The following is a 15,455-nucleotide window of genomic DNA, read 5'->3' as shown; positions in this document are numbered from 1 at the left end:
TCCAAGACCCTGATGCTGGGAAAGATTGAGGGCAGGAGGAGAAGGGGATGACAGAGGATGAGATGGTTGGATGGCATCACCGACTCAATGGACATGAGTTTGAGTAAGCTCTGGGAGTTGGTGATGGACAGGGAAGCCTGGCGTGCTGCAGTCCATGGGGTCACAAAGAGTCAGACACGACTGAGCGACTGAACTGAACAGACAGTAAAGAATCTGCCTGCAATGTGGGAGACCCAAGTTCCATCCCTGGGTCAGGAAGATCCCCTGGAGTCAGAAATGGCAACCCACTCCAGTATGGGAAATCCCATGGACAGAGGAGCCTGGTGGGCTACAGTCCATGGAGTCGCAGACAGTCAGATATGACTGAGCAATTAACACGTAAGATGATAAAAGCAACATGTGTCATTATAGGAACATCAACAGAAAAGTTCAGACAGGAACCAGAGCCTCTCGGAGCCCAACTGCTGTTAACATTTGGGTGCGTTTCCTTCCACCCCGTTCCACGTGAAGATAAATGTTTGAACAGTTGGGATCGCACCGTACTGGAGGGTGGTCCTGGGGTTTTTTGGGTGTTGATTCTCTCACTTAAGCCCCAGGAATGTTACAAGCCCTGTTTGCACATGAGGAGGCTGCTCAGAGGCAGCCTATGTCCTGGTGGCCCACGGATGGTTCCCCTGTTGGCTGTGGGTGGTCCTCAGTGGGGCCGGACCCAACAGCAGGCCCAGAGCTTGTGCTCGAGGTGGCGTCCCCCGCCACCCCCGCCCCTGGGGAGGCACCACGGGGGATGCTGAGCTGGGATGTGCTGTAACCAGACCCGAGCCCTGCCACGGATGTGGCCTGAGGTGGGCGGGTAAGGAGCTATTAGGGTCGTAGGTCCATCCAGGTCCACTCTAGGGGAGCCTGCTCTGCCAGTCATGGGGAGCATGAGGCAGGGTCTCTGGGCCCCTGGCCTTGGGACTAACAAGGCTGCCGGGGAGGGCATGAGGCTCCTCCCACCCCCAGCCTCAGCCTCGCCTCACCTGCTTCATGAACTGCACATTCATGGGCCTGTTTGAAAAAGGAAGAGCGGCTAAACAGAAGACAAGGACAGTCTGGGTGGGGTGTTCTGGTGGCTCATTCCCAGGGTCGGGGGGGGGCGTCCTTAGGACCTAATAGATCTCTAGGTATAGCCTCTGTGGTCAGAGGACGTGGGCCAACCCTGGCTTCTTAGAAATTACAGAAGCCTCTGTAAATTTGTCAAGGCTGCAAACATCGTGGTCTCCTGAGCTTGGTGAGCAAAGGGTCCATGACTTGGGGGCCAGGCACAGGAGCCCACTCTGGGCTGAGCTGTGTGCACTGCTGACCCCTCAGCACGAGCGGTGCAGATCTGAGCTGTGCATCTTCTGCGGGGCAGGGAGGGCCCAGCCTGTGTCGCCTCCCAAGGTACCCTGGTGGGCAGGTGGCCCCGCACCCAGCAGGACTTTCAGGCCAGGCCCTCTATAGCATCAGGGCTGCGCGGCCTGGCCTGGGTGCCACTGGGGCTGAGCTGACATGCTCACGACAGCTCTGTGACAAGCAGGTCCCTCGGTGCTCCTGACTTGGGGATTACGGCAGTGTGGGGGGGGGGGCGGTCCCTGGCTCCTGGATGGAGTGAGGAACAGGGGTCCTCCGCCTGAAACACACATGCACCCTAATGACTGCCCCGGAGCTGGGGGCCCCCTGGATCACAGCTGTGACCATGGCCAGCCCTCCCATCACAGTTGTTCACAGCCTCCTGCACCAGAAGCTTTTGAGAGCACTGAGACATCAGCTCTCCCCCAACTTTACAGATCTGAACCTGGGGCTTGGAGGGGACAAAAAGGCCCCAGGTTCTGCCTGTGCCAGCCCAGAGCAGAGGCACGACCCTCTGATCCATCACCCCCCATCCCCCCAACAGAAAGCGCGCAGCAGCTGGGTACTGAATCAGGAAGCTTTATTTACACAGTAAAAGTAACAAGCAGATTCCTGAGAGACTAGAGCGGCCCTAGTGCAAGACAGTCGTGGCCTGCGCGAAGGGCAGGCTGCGGCGGGTGGCGGTGGGCAGACCCGGCGCCGTCCCTGCACAGCGCTTCGCCCGGGCAGGGGCCAGGCCTGACGCGGCCTGTTTCCCGGCCACCACGCTTCCTGAAGCTCCAGGGCACCAATGGGTGCTGCTGGGAAAGCGCATGTGACCCCGGAGACAGCCGAGCTGCAGGCACCTGCGCCCGGGACGTGGGCCCCCACACTGGGACACAATTTCTTTGCCAAGGAGACTATGCTAGAAGATCGGGCTATTCTAGCTAGGTATAAGATCTCTGCTGTAGTCTGGGATTTTTTTTTTTTTTAATTAAATCTTTTTCTCTTCTCTTCAAAGAAGTGCCAGCGGGAGGAGTCTGGCCACCCGTGAGGCTGCGGCAAGAGGCAGCACCATTGCTTACATGGAGGCACTGCCCTGGCTGGGTTGCTGCCCCCAGAGCTGGGGCGTGGGGACCACTTGCACCCCAGGCCGTGGGATCTGACACGGTCATCTCTGCCTCCAGGCCAGGGCACACGAGACTTGAGCCCGTGGTGGGGCGTCTGTCTAGGGCGTGGGCTGGAGGCTCGGGCAGCACCAGCTGGAGTGTGGAACGCACAGGCCACCCCTCCCCCACCTTGCTCTGGGGCCCCCTGTGGATGATGGGTTTGTTTCCTTTCTAAGGTGGACTTTGCATTTTAAAATTTCTTTCGGCGTATACAAATTCACAAAAACTTTTCCTGCTACAAAAATTTTGTTGAAAAGTAAGGCTTTCTGAGAGAGAAAATCTTCACGAGCTCTCCAGGGGCCTGGGAGTCGTGTCTGCCCGTGGGCCCTGCACTGGCCCTGGCCTCCACCGCGAGTAAGGCAAGAGGGTTTGCAGTAATGTAAACGCTGAGGCTGCAGCTCCAATACCCGGCCTAGCCCCCATGGGCAGCGGCCTCTGTTAGTCTGGCGGCTTTAGTGGGGGTGCCCCAACAGGAAGCCCCCCACCCTTCAAATGCATGACCCTGCTCTTGTCCTTCCTGGCCCCTGGGGCAGGTGGACAGCCTGGCACAGCCCTCCCTCCTGGCTCTGAACTTCCTTAGTTCCCCCTTACAGGCAGGAGTTCATGGGCTGCATGAGGCAGGGTCCCAGCAGAAGTGAGGTTCAGGGCTGGGGAGAGGCACCAGCTGGCCTGCTGCCCCCCCTAGGGACACCCTGCCACCCTCCACCCCAGGGTGGTCAGAGAGAGTCTCCCTTCAAGACCAGGGGAGCAGAGCGGAGACGGACCTCAGGCGGTACCTCCTATAGACAGATGGGCTGCTCTCTGATGGGAAGACGGACATGAAGCCACCCCACAGCTGCCTCTTTCTCTGAGGGGTCACTGGTCATCCTCTCCCCTCCTTGCTGCTGTCGTGGGCTTGGGCGGGGAGCTTCTCTGGGGGCAGGAACAGCCAAGCGAGGCCTAGGAGGCTGGGAAGGGCCAAACCCTGCCCTGGGCTGCGAGCCCTTCTGCCACACGGGTCCCGGGAGCAGCCTGCAGGGAGATGGGGCGGGTGGGGCCACGGCTCGTCCTTCCCTGCCACCAGGCCTGAGAAGGGGTGGGGGGTGGCTGGCAGGGTCCGAGGGGGCCACACGCACTACAGCCCTGTGACACCCACCACTGCGTGCCTCCCCTCCCGGCCCGGAGAAGGGCGTCCAGGGGAAGGACTGCAGTCCGGGGTGCGTGCCCGCTGTGGCCACTCTTGGTGTGGGTCAGGCATCATGCCTCCCACCCAGGCTCCCTGAGGCTAGGAGGCGCCAGAACATCCTCTCCTGTCCACCCACCTGCTGCTGGACGCCCCGGGGTCCCATGGATCAGCTCAAAGACAACGAGCTGCCTGGTCTGGCTTCCCAGGGGAGCTGTGCCCTTTGGTGGGACCTGTCCAGTGCCCAGATGCCCGCGATGCTCTCTAACCTGTGGCTTCTGACACCATCTCAGGGGGCGGGGGGGCGGGTCATGGAGTTGGGGTTTTCTGCAAGCATCTTAAACAGCTGATTTTTAAAAAGAGCCAACTCTAAATGAGAACTTGAGCCACCACACTTCGAATGTCCAAAAGTAAAGGTTTAAGTCACATTTTCTCAAACCTGGTCTCTCTCCAGCGGAGAGAAAGAACCATGTGCCCTCAGCCCCTGCAAGCACTGAGGGCTATGCCATCAGTAGAAGGTGAGTGGGACCAAAGGGTTCCCTGGAGTGCCTCTGTCGCGCGGCAGCGCACTGCAGGGGACACGTGGATGGACTGAGCCTTGTGGGAAAAGGAGCCACTTTGCTCATAAGCTGACCCTCACTGCTGTTGTCTGCAGAAGATGCTGAGCGCTGAAAGCTGGATTCCAGGGGAACCAGAGCCCCGTGGGGCGTGTCTGCAAAGTGGGGCTGGGGAGGAGTGGTCTGGGAGAGAAGCCTCACGGGGTCGGGGCTCCTTGTGGACCGGGGTGGGGGGGTCTCTGCTGGGGCACCGGGAGCCAGGAAGGGCGTGTGGGCACCCCACTCTGTGCTTGCAGTTGGGGCGGTAGCAGGGAGGTGGCAACCCCCCAAATCCCCCCAACCAACGAGGCTGTGCTTGGTAGGTGGCCAGGCCCAGAATGGCCGGCAGGCACCCTCTAGCTCTGGAACATGCCCAGGGCCTGGGTCTGCGCACCTGCACAGGGCCCTTGTCCCTGAAACGTTTTCAAAAGGCCGCCCTCCTCTGGGGATGTCTCTCCACTCGCCCGTGTCTACTGAGCTCATTGCTCAGTGGCAGGGCAGTCATGGACAGCGGCTGCCAGCTGCCGACCCTGCCAACTTCAGCCCCCAGCCCCGGAGCAGCAAAGAGCCCGGGGCTGGGACCTCCACACCATGGGAGGGGCTCACGCCTCCGCCTTCTCGGCCAATGGAGCCCCCAGATGTCTACCAACTGGACGGGCCTCTAACGAGCACTCCCCCAACCCCAAGGTGTTCCCTGGACCCCGGGAGTCCACCTGGCACACACGGCCCCATCGCCTGCACCCAGAATTAAGGCCGAACGGTTCTGGTGTTAATGACTGACCGAGGAAGCCTCCCCTGCCTTCCCGAGCCTGAGCGGGAGACCTGGGAGAGAAGGCACGGAATACACACTCGAGGGGAGGAGGGCGCTGCAGGGCTGGCCCCCCCGACCCAAACCTGAGAGCAGGAGGGCGGGCAGGCCTGTGACGCCAGCGTGCGGACCTCAGGCGGAAACCCCAGTTGGGGGTGGAAACCACAGCCCTGCGCAGACCGCCGAGAGACTGCCCAGCGGGCAAGGCTGGGGTGCTGTGCCCATCGATGTGCCGCAAGTTAAAGGGGGCCAGAGCCCGAGACCGAGAAGCTCCCATCCCGGCCCCCGCGGTTCTGTGGACCGTGGCTGCCATGCTGGTGAAAGGCTGAGATGCTGTACCGCAGGGCGGGGAGTGGGGGGCAGCCCAGACCCCCGCGGGTGGGACAGCATCTTGGGGAGGCGGTGGGCTCGCTCCTGGGCCCTGACGCCCGCCTCCCAGGAAGCTCGGATCAGGCCCAGGGGTGGGGCTCCCAGGAGGGCCTGCCGCCGCACCTGGGGGTGTAGGCAGGAGGAGGCCCCTCACTTCGAATGCACTATCCCACCCCCCGCCCCCGGCCAGGGCCTGCGGCCCCTCAGTTGTTCTCTATCTGCTCGATGTCCAGCTCGCCATCCAGGGAGCAGGGGCTGCTGCGGGCCCCACGGTCCCGCCAGGCTGTGCCTGGCTCCTCGCAGCACGGCTCCTCCCGGCAGGCCAGTGGGTCATCCAGGGAGGAGGGCAGAGGCTCGGGGACCGGGGTCCCGGCGGGCGTCCTGCCCCCTGTGCTGGGGGCCGAGAACAGGGCGGCCCAGGACCTGGTGGTGCCAGTGTGCACGGCGAAGGGGCTGCGGGCGCTCCGGTCCTCCGTCCCTGTGTTCAGGCAGCTGAGACTGCTGAAGGTCTGACAGTTCTGTGGGGAAGACAGACACAGGTCACAAAGGGTCACAGTCCCGTGGAATCCAAGGACTGAACGACCCACCAGCCCGGCCAAGACCCCCGGGGGGCTACCTGATGGTGGACCCACCAGGCGATGGAACACCCTCCGCAACATGGGCAAGGACAGAGGGGCTGTTGGTTAGCTCATGAAGAACTGCCCCTGGTCAGTGAACACCATGTTAATCAAGAGACACAAAACGTAGTTGAGTGAGGGACTGAAGCTGCTCAGTTGCGTCCGACTCTGCGGCCCCATGCGCTGTAGCCCACCAGGCTCCTCCGTCCATGGGATTCTCCAGGCAAGAGTACTGGAGTGGGGTGCCATCGGCTTCCTCAGGGGATCTCCCCGACCTAGGGATTGAACCCAGGCCTCCTGCATTGTAGGCAAACGCTTTACCGTCTGAGCCACCAGCGACGTCTCAAAATGCAGTTATTTGTCTACAAACGGGCAAAGAGCACGAACTGCCTAACATCCAGTTCTGGGGGGACTGGGGGTGGTGGTGGTGCAGGAGGGAGGGTGTGGGGCAGGCTCAGAGGCCTTCACGCACAGCCTTCCTGCAAACCCCGAGTGGCAGGTTCACCTCTAGGATTTTTGTTGCAAGAAAACAGTTTGGACGCAGCGACACAAATGTGCCTCATCACACCGTTGCAGTGGAAAGAAGGGAGTGACCCAGCATCATTCCCTGTGATGCTGGTTCCGTAAAGCATGTCTTTTCGGGCCGAGGGAGGCTCTTGAGCTGTTGGAAGAACATGGCAGGAGTGGGCCCACTGACGTAGAGGGAGATGCCGCCAGGCTGCACTGGCGCGCAGAGGGGACGCGGCGGGGGGGCCATGCCACCCTCTCGCTGCAGTGGGGACGAACATGGGCCGGGGGGTGGGGCTGACGTTCACGTGGTGCATGGTTCCACACGGGGCCCTGGACTCCCAGGCCCTCGGGTGGTGGGTGTCTCAGCCCCGCTGGGGGCGGGGCCGGGCTCACAGCTGGGGGCCGCGGGCAGATCCCCCCGCCCCCAGCCATGCTTAGGCCTCGGCAGCGTCCTCTGTGAGAGGAGGTCCCTACCTGTCCCGCAGGGCCATCTGAGGCCCCAGCAAGAGCCAAGAGCTCTGCACCCGCCAAGCCCTGCCTCTGTGCGTGTGGCGGCCCGGAGGAGGCAGCCTAGGGCCCGCTGGTGGCAGCCACATCTTGGACGCGACCCCACACACTCACAAGAGGGGGCAGCCAGTACTGTGCACAAGTGGGTCCAGCTACACGCCTGCTTTCACGGCTGAGCACAAAGCCCGGACATGACCAGAGGCAGCCCAGCCCCTTCCCAGGGACGAGACAGAAAGGGAGGGGCATCGGAGGCAGCAGCGGCGGGGGAACCGGGCTTTGGGAGGTGGGAACGCGGGGAGCACCGCCTGCCCGTCCCCGAGGGCCCTGGTCCATTCGCAGACGGCAGTGTCTGTGTGTTGCTGCTTCCCTGGTGGCGCAGAGGTTAAAGCGTCTGCCCGCAATGCGGGAGACCCCAGTTCGATCCCTGGGTCAGGAAGATCCCCTGGAGAAGGAAATAGCAACCCACTCCAGTATTCTTGCCTGGAGAATCCCATGGAGGAAGGAGCCTGGTAGGCTACAGTACACGGGGTAGCAAAGAGTCGGACACGACTGAGCTACACTTTCACTTGAAATAAAGACAACCAATGGCTGTCACGGCGAACAAGCTGTTGAAGCAGACTGGGCAAATGGGACAGAAAAGGTGCTCTTTCTGGAGGGAGGTGGCGGGGGCTGCCATGCGCTCTCTCCTTGTTCCTGCCCGCGCCGTGGAGGAACCCATTCTCGTGGGCCTGCTTGTCCTGGAATCTTTTGATTAACTGAAGAAGGCAGGCTGGGGGTCAGGAGGTGCTGGGGGGATTGAGGAGAGAAGAGCCAGGCTCCCCATCAGACCTGCGATGCTGGCCCTGACCCCAGCAGGAGCCAGCCTAGGGGCGCGGAGGGCCCAAGTCCTCGCTGGGCACGTTTGCTCTGCTGCTGGGAGACAGCTCCTCATGCAAAATGGCCCCCGAGATCCTTCATGTCCCCAGGGTCAGAACACAAACCTGGGTGGGGAAAAGCCCCAGCTGGGAGGCCCCTGAGGCCTCTCCACCTCCCGGCCACCCTCTGGAGGGGCCTAGACCTGAGCCGGGACAAGAGGAGAACTGGGTAGGGGACAGAAGGGAGGAAAGACGGCCCAGCCCAGGCAGGGGCATCAAACCCCAGACTCAGCAGGGAGGCCCAGGAGGGAGGCCCTGGGGAGCCTGATCTCAACCCCAGCATGGCCAGACGGTCTCTCGCCCCATAGATGTGGCGGAGTGGAAGGAGTGGTGGTGAGTGGCCGTGTGAGTCCAGTTAGAGACAGTGGTGTCCAGTGTGAGCCTGGTGTGCTGCGAATGGGCCACAGGTGAGGCTGAGATCCTGGGGCTCGCAGCCCTGGGGGAACGGCCACGATGCTCCCCTCCGTGTGCAGGACCTGAGTGGGCCTCCCTGCTTCCTGGGAGCTGTACCATGAGAATGGGGTCTTCCGGAACTCCTCCTGAGTGTCCTGCCTGCCAAGCAGCCTGACCCCAGGTGCTGAGGAAGGTGCGGGGTGGGGGGTGGGAGCAGCGAGTGCCTGCCTTCACAGCAGCTGTGACAGCGCGTCTGGGCACAAATCATGTTACACAGCGGCCACGCCAGCAGCAAGGTGCTGGGGACCCCGGTTTGCTGGGGCCTTTCTGAGATGTGGCTTCTGCCTCGAGTGTGCCCGGGAGAGGACTGAGGTCAGAGAGACTGCTGTCTCTCTAGGTTCTGCCACACACAGGCCTGACGACTTCAGACAAGACCCTCCAACCTCTGGGCCATGGCCCCCCCAACCAACAAGGGGTAGGCCAAGGGCACCACCCTCCCTCCCCCGCCCCTGTTCTGGCTGTCTGGAATAACTGAGTCCTTTCTGCTTTGAGGCAGGACAAGAAGCTGCAAGGTTTCGTTGGTGACTGTTGTCACAGCAAACCCCAGGATGCCCCTGACCTCACCCTCTGAAAGTCCTCAAAGGCACCTCCTCCTTGGCCACAAAGCCAGTGTCACCTTGAAAACACTGTTGACTCAAAACTCAGCTGTTGCAGCCACGGTGAAAACCAAGACCCCTCTGCCGAGCGTCCCAGCCGGTGGCATGGCCCACCTGCCGGGGAGGAATGTGGCCGTCACAATGGGGCAGTTGTGTGTCCCGCCCAGGTTCCAAGCCAGCAGAGCCCGTCCTATACCAACATCCAGGGCGTGGCACTGCGCCTGCCAGGCTCTGGGGGCCGGGTCCCACCCCGCCTCTCCTGGCAGCTCACACTCCCCGAGATCTCAGTACCCATAGAAGAATGTTACACGGGCCTGCCGGAGGCCTGGGCGCCCCTCTGGGGAAAGCGGCAAAGCTGAGGACAAGTTCAAAGCACTGTGTGAACACATCATTCCAGCGTGAAGTGGTTGCTCGGGGACAGACAGTCCCCTTACGCCAAGCTCTGTTCTCTTGAAGCCCAGCCCTAGCCCCAGGGCTGGGCCGCCTACTTGGGCACAGGCCTGCCCAGGTAACAGAACTCAGAGAGGACCATCCATGTGGCCTCAGGCTAGAGGCTGGAGACACTCGTCAGCACCCCAGTCCGAGAGTCTGGAGTGACTCTGGAGTAGGGCCCTGAAAGTCCAGCTGCTTCCATCAGATCTGCTGTATTGCAGGGTCTATCCAACCGTTTTGCAGCCCACACATCCAGCCGGTCTCCCAAAGGTTCTGCAGTCAGGAGCAAGGGCCCCCTTCTCCTGTGCGGATCTTTGCTGGTATCCCCCTGGGAAGTCCAGGCAGCCCTCACTTCAGGCAGAGGCCCATCAGATCTGGGTGGGGGAGAGCACCCCGAGGCACTTGCAGCCATACCCAGCCCCAAGTGCCCACCCTGCCAAAGGGCGAAGAGCTCATAGCCCCTCACCAGCTCAAGGAAACTCCACCTTGAGCTACCACCTGAAGACCAAACCCCGCCTTGGGAGACACACCCAAACTCAACAGACTCTCCCTGCGCATGCCTCCCGCCCCCTGCCCTGCCTAGCCTCAGGCCGTGAGCTCCATCCTGTCCCCAGGGGCGGGGCTCCCTGTGCCAGCCTGCAGCAGCGCAGGCCCAAGGGCAAGGTGGGCCACGGGGGCAACGCGGCCTGAAGCAGACAGTGCCCTGAGCAGGACCGGCTGTTTTCCTCACTCCTGTTTTCTGGGCCCCAACCTGCCCTTGAACCCCTGGAACTGGGAAGGCCTCAAGAGTACGGTACACGTGGGCCCAGGGAGGAGCAGCGGATGGGGTCAGAGAACCCGGACCCAAGGCTGGAGTCGCCTTGTTTGCTTCAGAAACGGAACAGTCCTTGACGGCCTGACCGCTGGGCCATCACAAGGATCCTACCAGAAAAGGGATGCGAAGAGGGGCTCCTGGCATCCCCCCGACTATGGAAGCCCGCTCCCTAGTGCCGATGTGATGGCTGGCACAGCCCCCGGGGGCCCATCCTCTAGAGGCAGCCCCTCGGCCAGTGACGGGCTGATGCGGGTCCCAGAGCAGCCCCGGGCTTGGGGGAGTGGGTAGTCCAACCCCAGGTGCTCTTCACAAGACGGTGCTCCTCGGGGTTGGGCTGGGGCCGGCCTGGCCGCTTCCTGCACTTCCTACAGGTTCCTCCCAGGAGCCGTAGGGTCTCCGGGACAAGATTCTGTGCTCCAGCCCTGCTTCCATGGAACCAACCTCAGACGGGAGGTGAAAGCACTCTGCTCTCCACGGCTCACCCGCAACGCTGTTCCTTCCCAACAGGAATGCGCGAAAGCGGCCCGTGAGGTCCATGGGTCAGGACTGCTGGGGAGGAGCAGCCGCGGGGAGGGGCCCTGTCCTCGGGTCAGCCCGCGTCCTCACCCCCGGGCCTGGGGGAGACATCCTCTGTGATGTGCTGGGACGGGACCTGGGCCCCCTAAGGCACACGGGCCCTTCCCCCTGCTCAGACAGCAGGGGGACGGCGCCTGACTTCCCTCTTCCGCACCGGCCTTCCAGCCTGGCACGATTGCTTTTTCCTGATGTCAGTGTCTCCTGGTCATCTAATTTCCTAGACTGCTTTGTGTGACTGATTTTGGGGGAACCGCCTCGAAAACGGGGGCATCCCAACAAGCCTGGCCAGCCGGTCAGTTTGGCCAGACCAGGTCCCCGCCTGGCCGGGGTTCCTGGAGCTTTGGGGGCCCCTCTGCTGGAGCTGCTGGGCTCAGGAGCTGGCAGAGTCCGGGCATTTCCTCCCCAAACAAACACCTTCTCCAGAGCAGAATCTCCAAGTGTTGGGAAAACACCAGGCCGTGAGGATGGCTAGCGGCCTGGAAATGTTCTAGGTCTCGTTTATGCTGGAGGCTGGCATAGCGACACCCAAAGCGGCGGTGAGGCATGCGGTTTCCTGGGGTGGTGCTGTTTTTTGTTTTTGTTTTGTTTTTTAAATTATCTCAGATAAGAGAGAGAGAGAAAAAAAAAAAAGACACTGGCTTACTTGGGGCCTATCTTTAATCCATCTTTGGTAAATCTGAATTTTGCATGAAGGCTGGACTGTCACTTACAGGAAGCCCGGGAGCTCAATGACGGGTCAGGTGGTAGGTCTGGCTGGAGGTGGCCGAGGGTGGTGGCTGCGGCCAGCTCCTCGCTCCCAGCATCTCATCTCCAGGCTCAGGACGCAGAGCCCAGCACCACTTCCTGCGAATCGGGCCCAGCCTGTCCCTGTCATGCTCACCTATGGGACCCCCACGAGAGGCAGCCTTCTCGAGCCCGGACTGCTCTCCTGCCCTCGGGAATACGCCGGCCATGCAGCCCAGAGAGGGAGGCCCCAGGGAGCACCGTGGATTCAGCCCTGGACACTCAAAAGTTCTTCCTAGACCACGGGCTCTAGAATCAGGCAGTTGGGGGCAGGCAGGGACTATCTGTGAGGGTGCAATTACTGGGAAGCCCTGCCTTCCTGGGTCATTTCCTGGGCTCCCCTCTGCGGAGGTCACAAAACATCTCCTGAGCACCCAAGCCCTGCAGGCTCCTCTTCGTCCGCTAGAGCCCAGTCTGTGTCGTCCCTACAAGAGCCAGGCTGAACCTGGTGGACCCTGCTGGGCCCCCATGGCCCTGATCCGCACCCTACCACCTGGCTTGGGGGCCAGGTCACGGAAGGTGCGAGTGCAGCCTAGTGGGATAGGAAGGAAGGACCCCGTGGGGTTGGCACCCAGGAGCTCAGCTTGTGCATCTGCGCAAACCAGAGGTCGTGTCCTCTGAGCAGTGGCCGGCCCTATAGGGTCTGGAGCCCACACAGGAGCACCCCCACACTAGCGCCACACTGTGGTAAAGGCTGTTTCTACACCAGGTCCCTGAGGTGGGGGTCGGGGGGCAGATGGCCTGCCTGTGCACAGAGGTGCGGATGCTGTGAAGCAGCTCACAACTGGGAAATGAAACATTCTGTTTCTGCGGTGTGTGTTCCGGCCAGCACACACTCAGGACAGGACTTGTGAAACCACCTTGCTCTCAGCTTGGTGTGGAGAGGATTCTTCCCCTGACAAAAGTCAAGAGATCTTTCCAAAGCACACAGGACACTGGCGGGGGGGCTGAGGCCAATGTGCGGCGGGGACGCGTGGGGACTCCAGGGGTGGTCTCCGCCCGGGACACGGGGGCATGGAACGTGGGGCCAAAGCCCAGAGGAGATGGTGGGTCCCCGGGTTGTCTGCAGCTGCTGGGCGCCCCCTGTGGCCACACCAACACACAGGGCGACTGGAGTGTGGAGCGCTGGGGCCGACTCAGCCCCGCTCCAGGAGCTCCACGTCTGCCCCCGCTCATCTCAAGAGAGGCTGGTTCTCAAGTTTTTAAATGGAAAATCAAAACAGGTTGAGAATAATCAGGAAGCTGCAGTGAACAACAATTAAGCGAGACCAGTGCCACCAGTCGGAGAAGGCAATGGCACCCCACTCCAGTACTCTTGCCTGGAAAATCCCATGGACGGAGGAGCCTGGGGGGCTGCCGTCCATGGGGTCGCTGAGGGTCGGACACGACTGAGCGACTTCACTTTCACTTTTCCCTTTCATGCATTGGAGAAGGAAATGGCACCCCACTCCAGTGTTCTTGCCTGGAGAGTCCCAGGGACAGGGAAGCCTGGTGGGCTGCCATCTATGGGGTTGCACAGAGTCAGACACAACTGACGCGACTTAGCAGCAGCAGCAGCAGCAGTCCCACCAGTTCTAGAGAAAGGCGAGGCTTTCTGGGAAAATGAGCAGATTACCAATCAGCCTAGCAGCCCCACCTGCAGATTAGGTGGACTGAAGCTGGGAGAAGCGAAGAGACGTGCCCCAGATGGCACAGAGGACAACAGTCACAGAGCTGTCTGGAGGGGTAATTACATTGAGACCACATAGGAAGCCAAGGAGGCGCTTGGCAAACCTTGATCTCCCCCGTCCCTCCTCCGCCCACCGCGCTGTGTTCAGGCTGAGGGAGGGGGGCGTGGCTCTCTGTGGACAGCACTGCATGGCCAAGGGGTCAGGGGTCAGCACTGCATGGCCAAGGGGTCAGGGGGCTCGGCTTTGGAAACAGAATCTATAATACAGATGGTCAAACCCACTGCCCTTTTTAACCAAAACTTGCTTTCAGAATTCTGGAAGAAGACCTGCCAGTTACACAAAAGGTAAAAATCCCTAGGAATAAAAATGTGAGAATAAATATGAATCCCTAGAATAAAAATGAAAGAATTGGCAAGAGAAATAGGAAGAAAACTTCACAGAACCTAACAGTGGGCTTGAACAAATGGACCATCCTGTCCTGCGGACAGGAAGACTCAACCTCAAAAAGGTGCGAATTCTCCCCAAGTTATTTCATAAATCTAACACAATCTCAACCTGCAACGTCACAGAAGTCCTCAACCCCCATCTCCAATCTCAGAGGAAGCAGATTCTCGAAGTTTTTAACTGAAAAATAAATGGGTGAGAATGAGCAGGAAGCTTCTGTGAAGAAGCACTAGGAGAGCCTAATCCTGTGCCGTGCTTAGCTGCTCAGTGGTGTCCCCACTCTTTGCAATCCCATGGACTGTAGCCCGCCAGGGTTCTCTGTCCATGGGATTCTCCAGGCCAGAATCCTGGGGTGGCCTGCCATTCCCTTCTCCAGGGGATCTTGCTGACCCAGGGACTCAACCGAGGCCTCTCCTGCATTGCAGGTGGATTCTTTACCAGCTGAGCTATCAGGAAAACCCTGAGACTAGTCCTACCAGATGCTAAAGCGTACTGCAGAGCCTCAATAATTACGAGTATATTACTACGTGAGGACACACAGAGACTCATGAAATAAAGAATGTTCTGAAATAGCCCCAGGTTAGCATGTCCTAAAGATGGACTCTCAAAGCAGAGAGGAAAAGATGGAATTTTCAATAGTGGGTATTGAGACCAATGGGTAGACATATTAAAAAAGAGAGAAAAAAAGGTTGGCTCCATATTCAGACTATATACAGGATGAACTCCACATAGACCTAATATTGCAATATAAAACCATAAAAACACTAAAAGGAAATACAGGAGAATTCTTTTATAGTCTTGGGAGAGAAAGGCCTTTCTAAAATCCAAACTTCGGAGCCATAAAAGAAATAATAAATTTGATTTAAAAAGTATACATGTCAAAAAAAAGCCAAAAGCGCTGGTGGGAATATAAGATTGGGTACTCGCTTTGGAACAGAGACTGGCAGCTTCTCAAAATGTTAAAACACAGAGTTACAGGACACAGCAATTGCACCCCAGGTATATAGCCAAGAGAAATGAAAACATACGCCCGTACAAAAACGCGCACATCAATGTTCACAGCGGTGTTACTCATAATATCCAAAAAGAGGAAACCGCCCCAATGTCCCATCAATTAGCAGCTGGATAAATAAAATGTGGTGGGAGTATTTTTCGGCTATAAAAAGGAACAAAGCACAGACACGCTGCAGCAGGGACCAACTTTGAAGTCACCACGTTGCTCGGGGAAAGAAGCCGGTCAACGAGAGGCGCGTTATTGTATGATCCCATTTATATGAAAGACCCAGAACAGGCAGATCCAGGAAGAGCAGAAAGCAGATTAGTGGGTGGCTGAGGGTGAACAGCGACTGCCAGTGGGTGTGAGGCTTCTTTGCGGGGAGTGAGGAAGCTGTTCTAACACTGACTGTGGTGAGGGCTGCACAGTTCTGTGAGCACACAAAAAACGACCAAGATCGTTTGCTTTAAATGGGTGAACTGAATAATGTGAATTATATCCCAATAAAGCTGTTAAAGAATGTCAAAAGACAAAGAACCAATCAGAAACAAACATTTGCAGTTCACAGCACACACAAATGGAGAAGGCGACGGCACCCCACCCCAGTGCTCCTGCCTGGAGAATCCCACGGACGGAGGAGCCTGGGGGGCTGCAGCCCATGGGGTCGCTGAGAATAGGACACGACTCAGCG

General features: G+C 59.6%; 1 protein-coding gene across 3 annotated transcripts in view; it reads right to left on the bottom strand.

The window, feature by feature from the left end:
- Positions 1,931–15,455, bottom strand: part of FAM53B (family with sequence similarity 53 member B) — a 126,951-nt gene continuing 113,426 nt past the window's right edge. For all 3 annotated transcript variants that reach the window (XM_018041181.1, XM_018041179.1, XM_018041180.1), the window contains exon 5: positions 1,931–5,972. In XM_018041181.1, the coding sequence (XP_017896670.1) occupies positions 5,658–5,972 (315 nt within the window). In that variant the 3' untranslated portion in view covers positions 1,931–5,657. The remainder of the gene's footprint in view (positions 5,973–15,455) is intronic.

Source organism: Capra hircus, chromosome 26 (assembly GCF_001704415.2).
Source record: "Capra hircus breed San Clemente chromosome 26, ASM170441v1, whole genome shotgun sequence".
Taxonomy (NCBI): domain Eukaryota; kingdom Metazoa; phylum Chordata; class Mammalia; order Artiodactyla; family Bovidae; genus Capra; species Capra hircus.
Note: the sequence above shows the minus strand (reverse complement) of the source record. Positions and strands in the feature narration are given on the sequence as shown.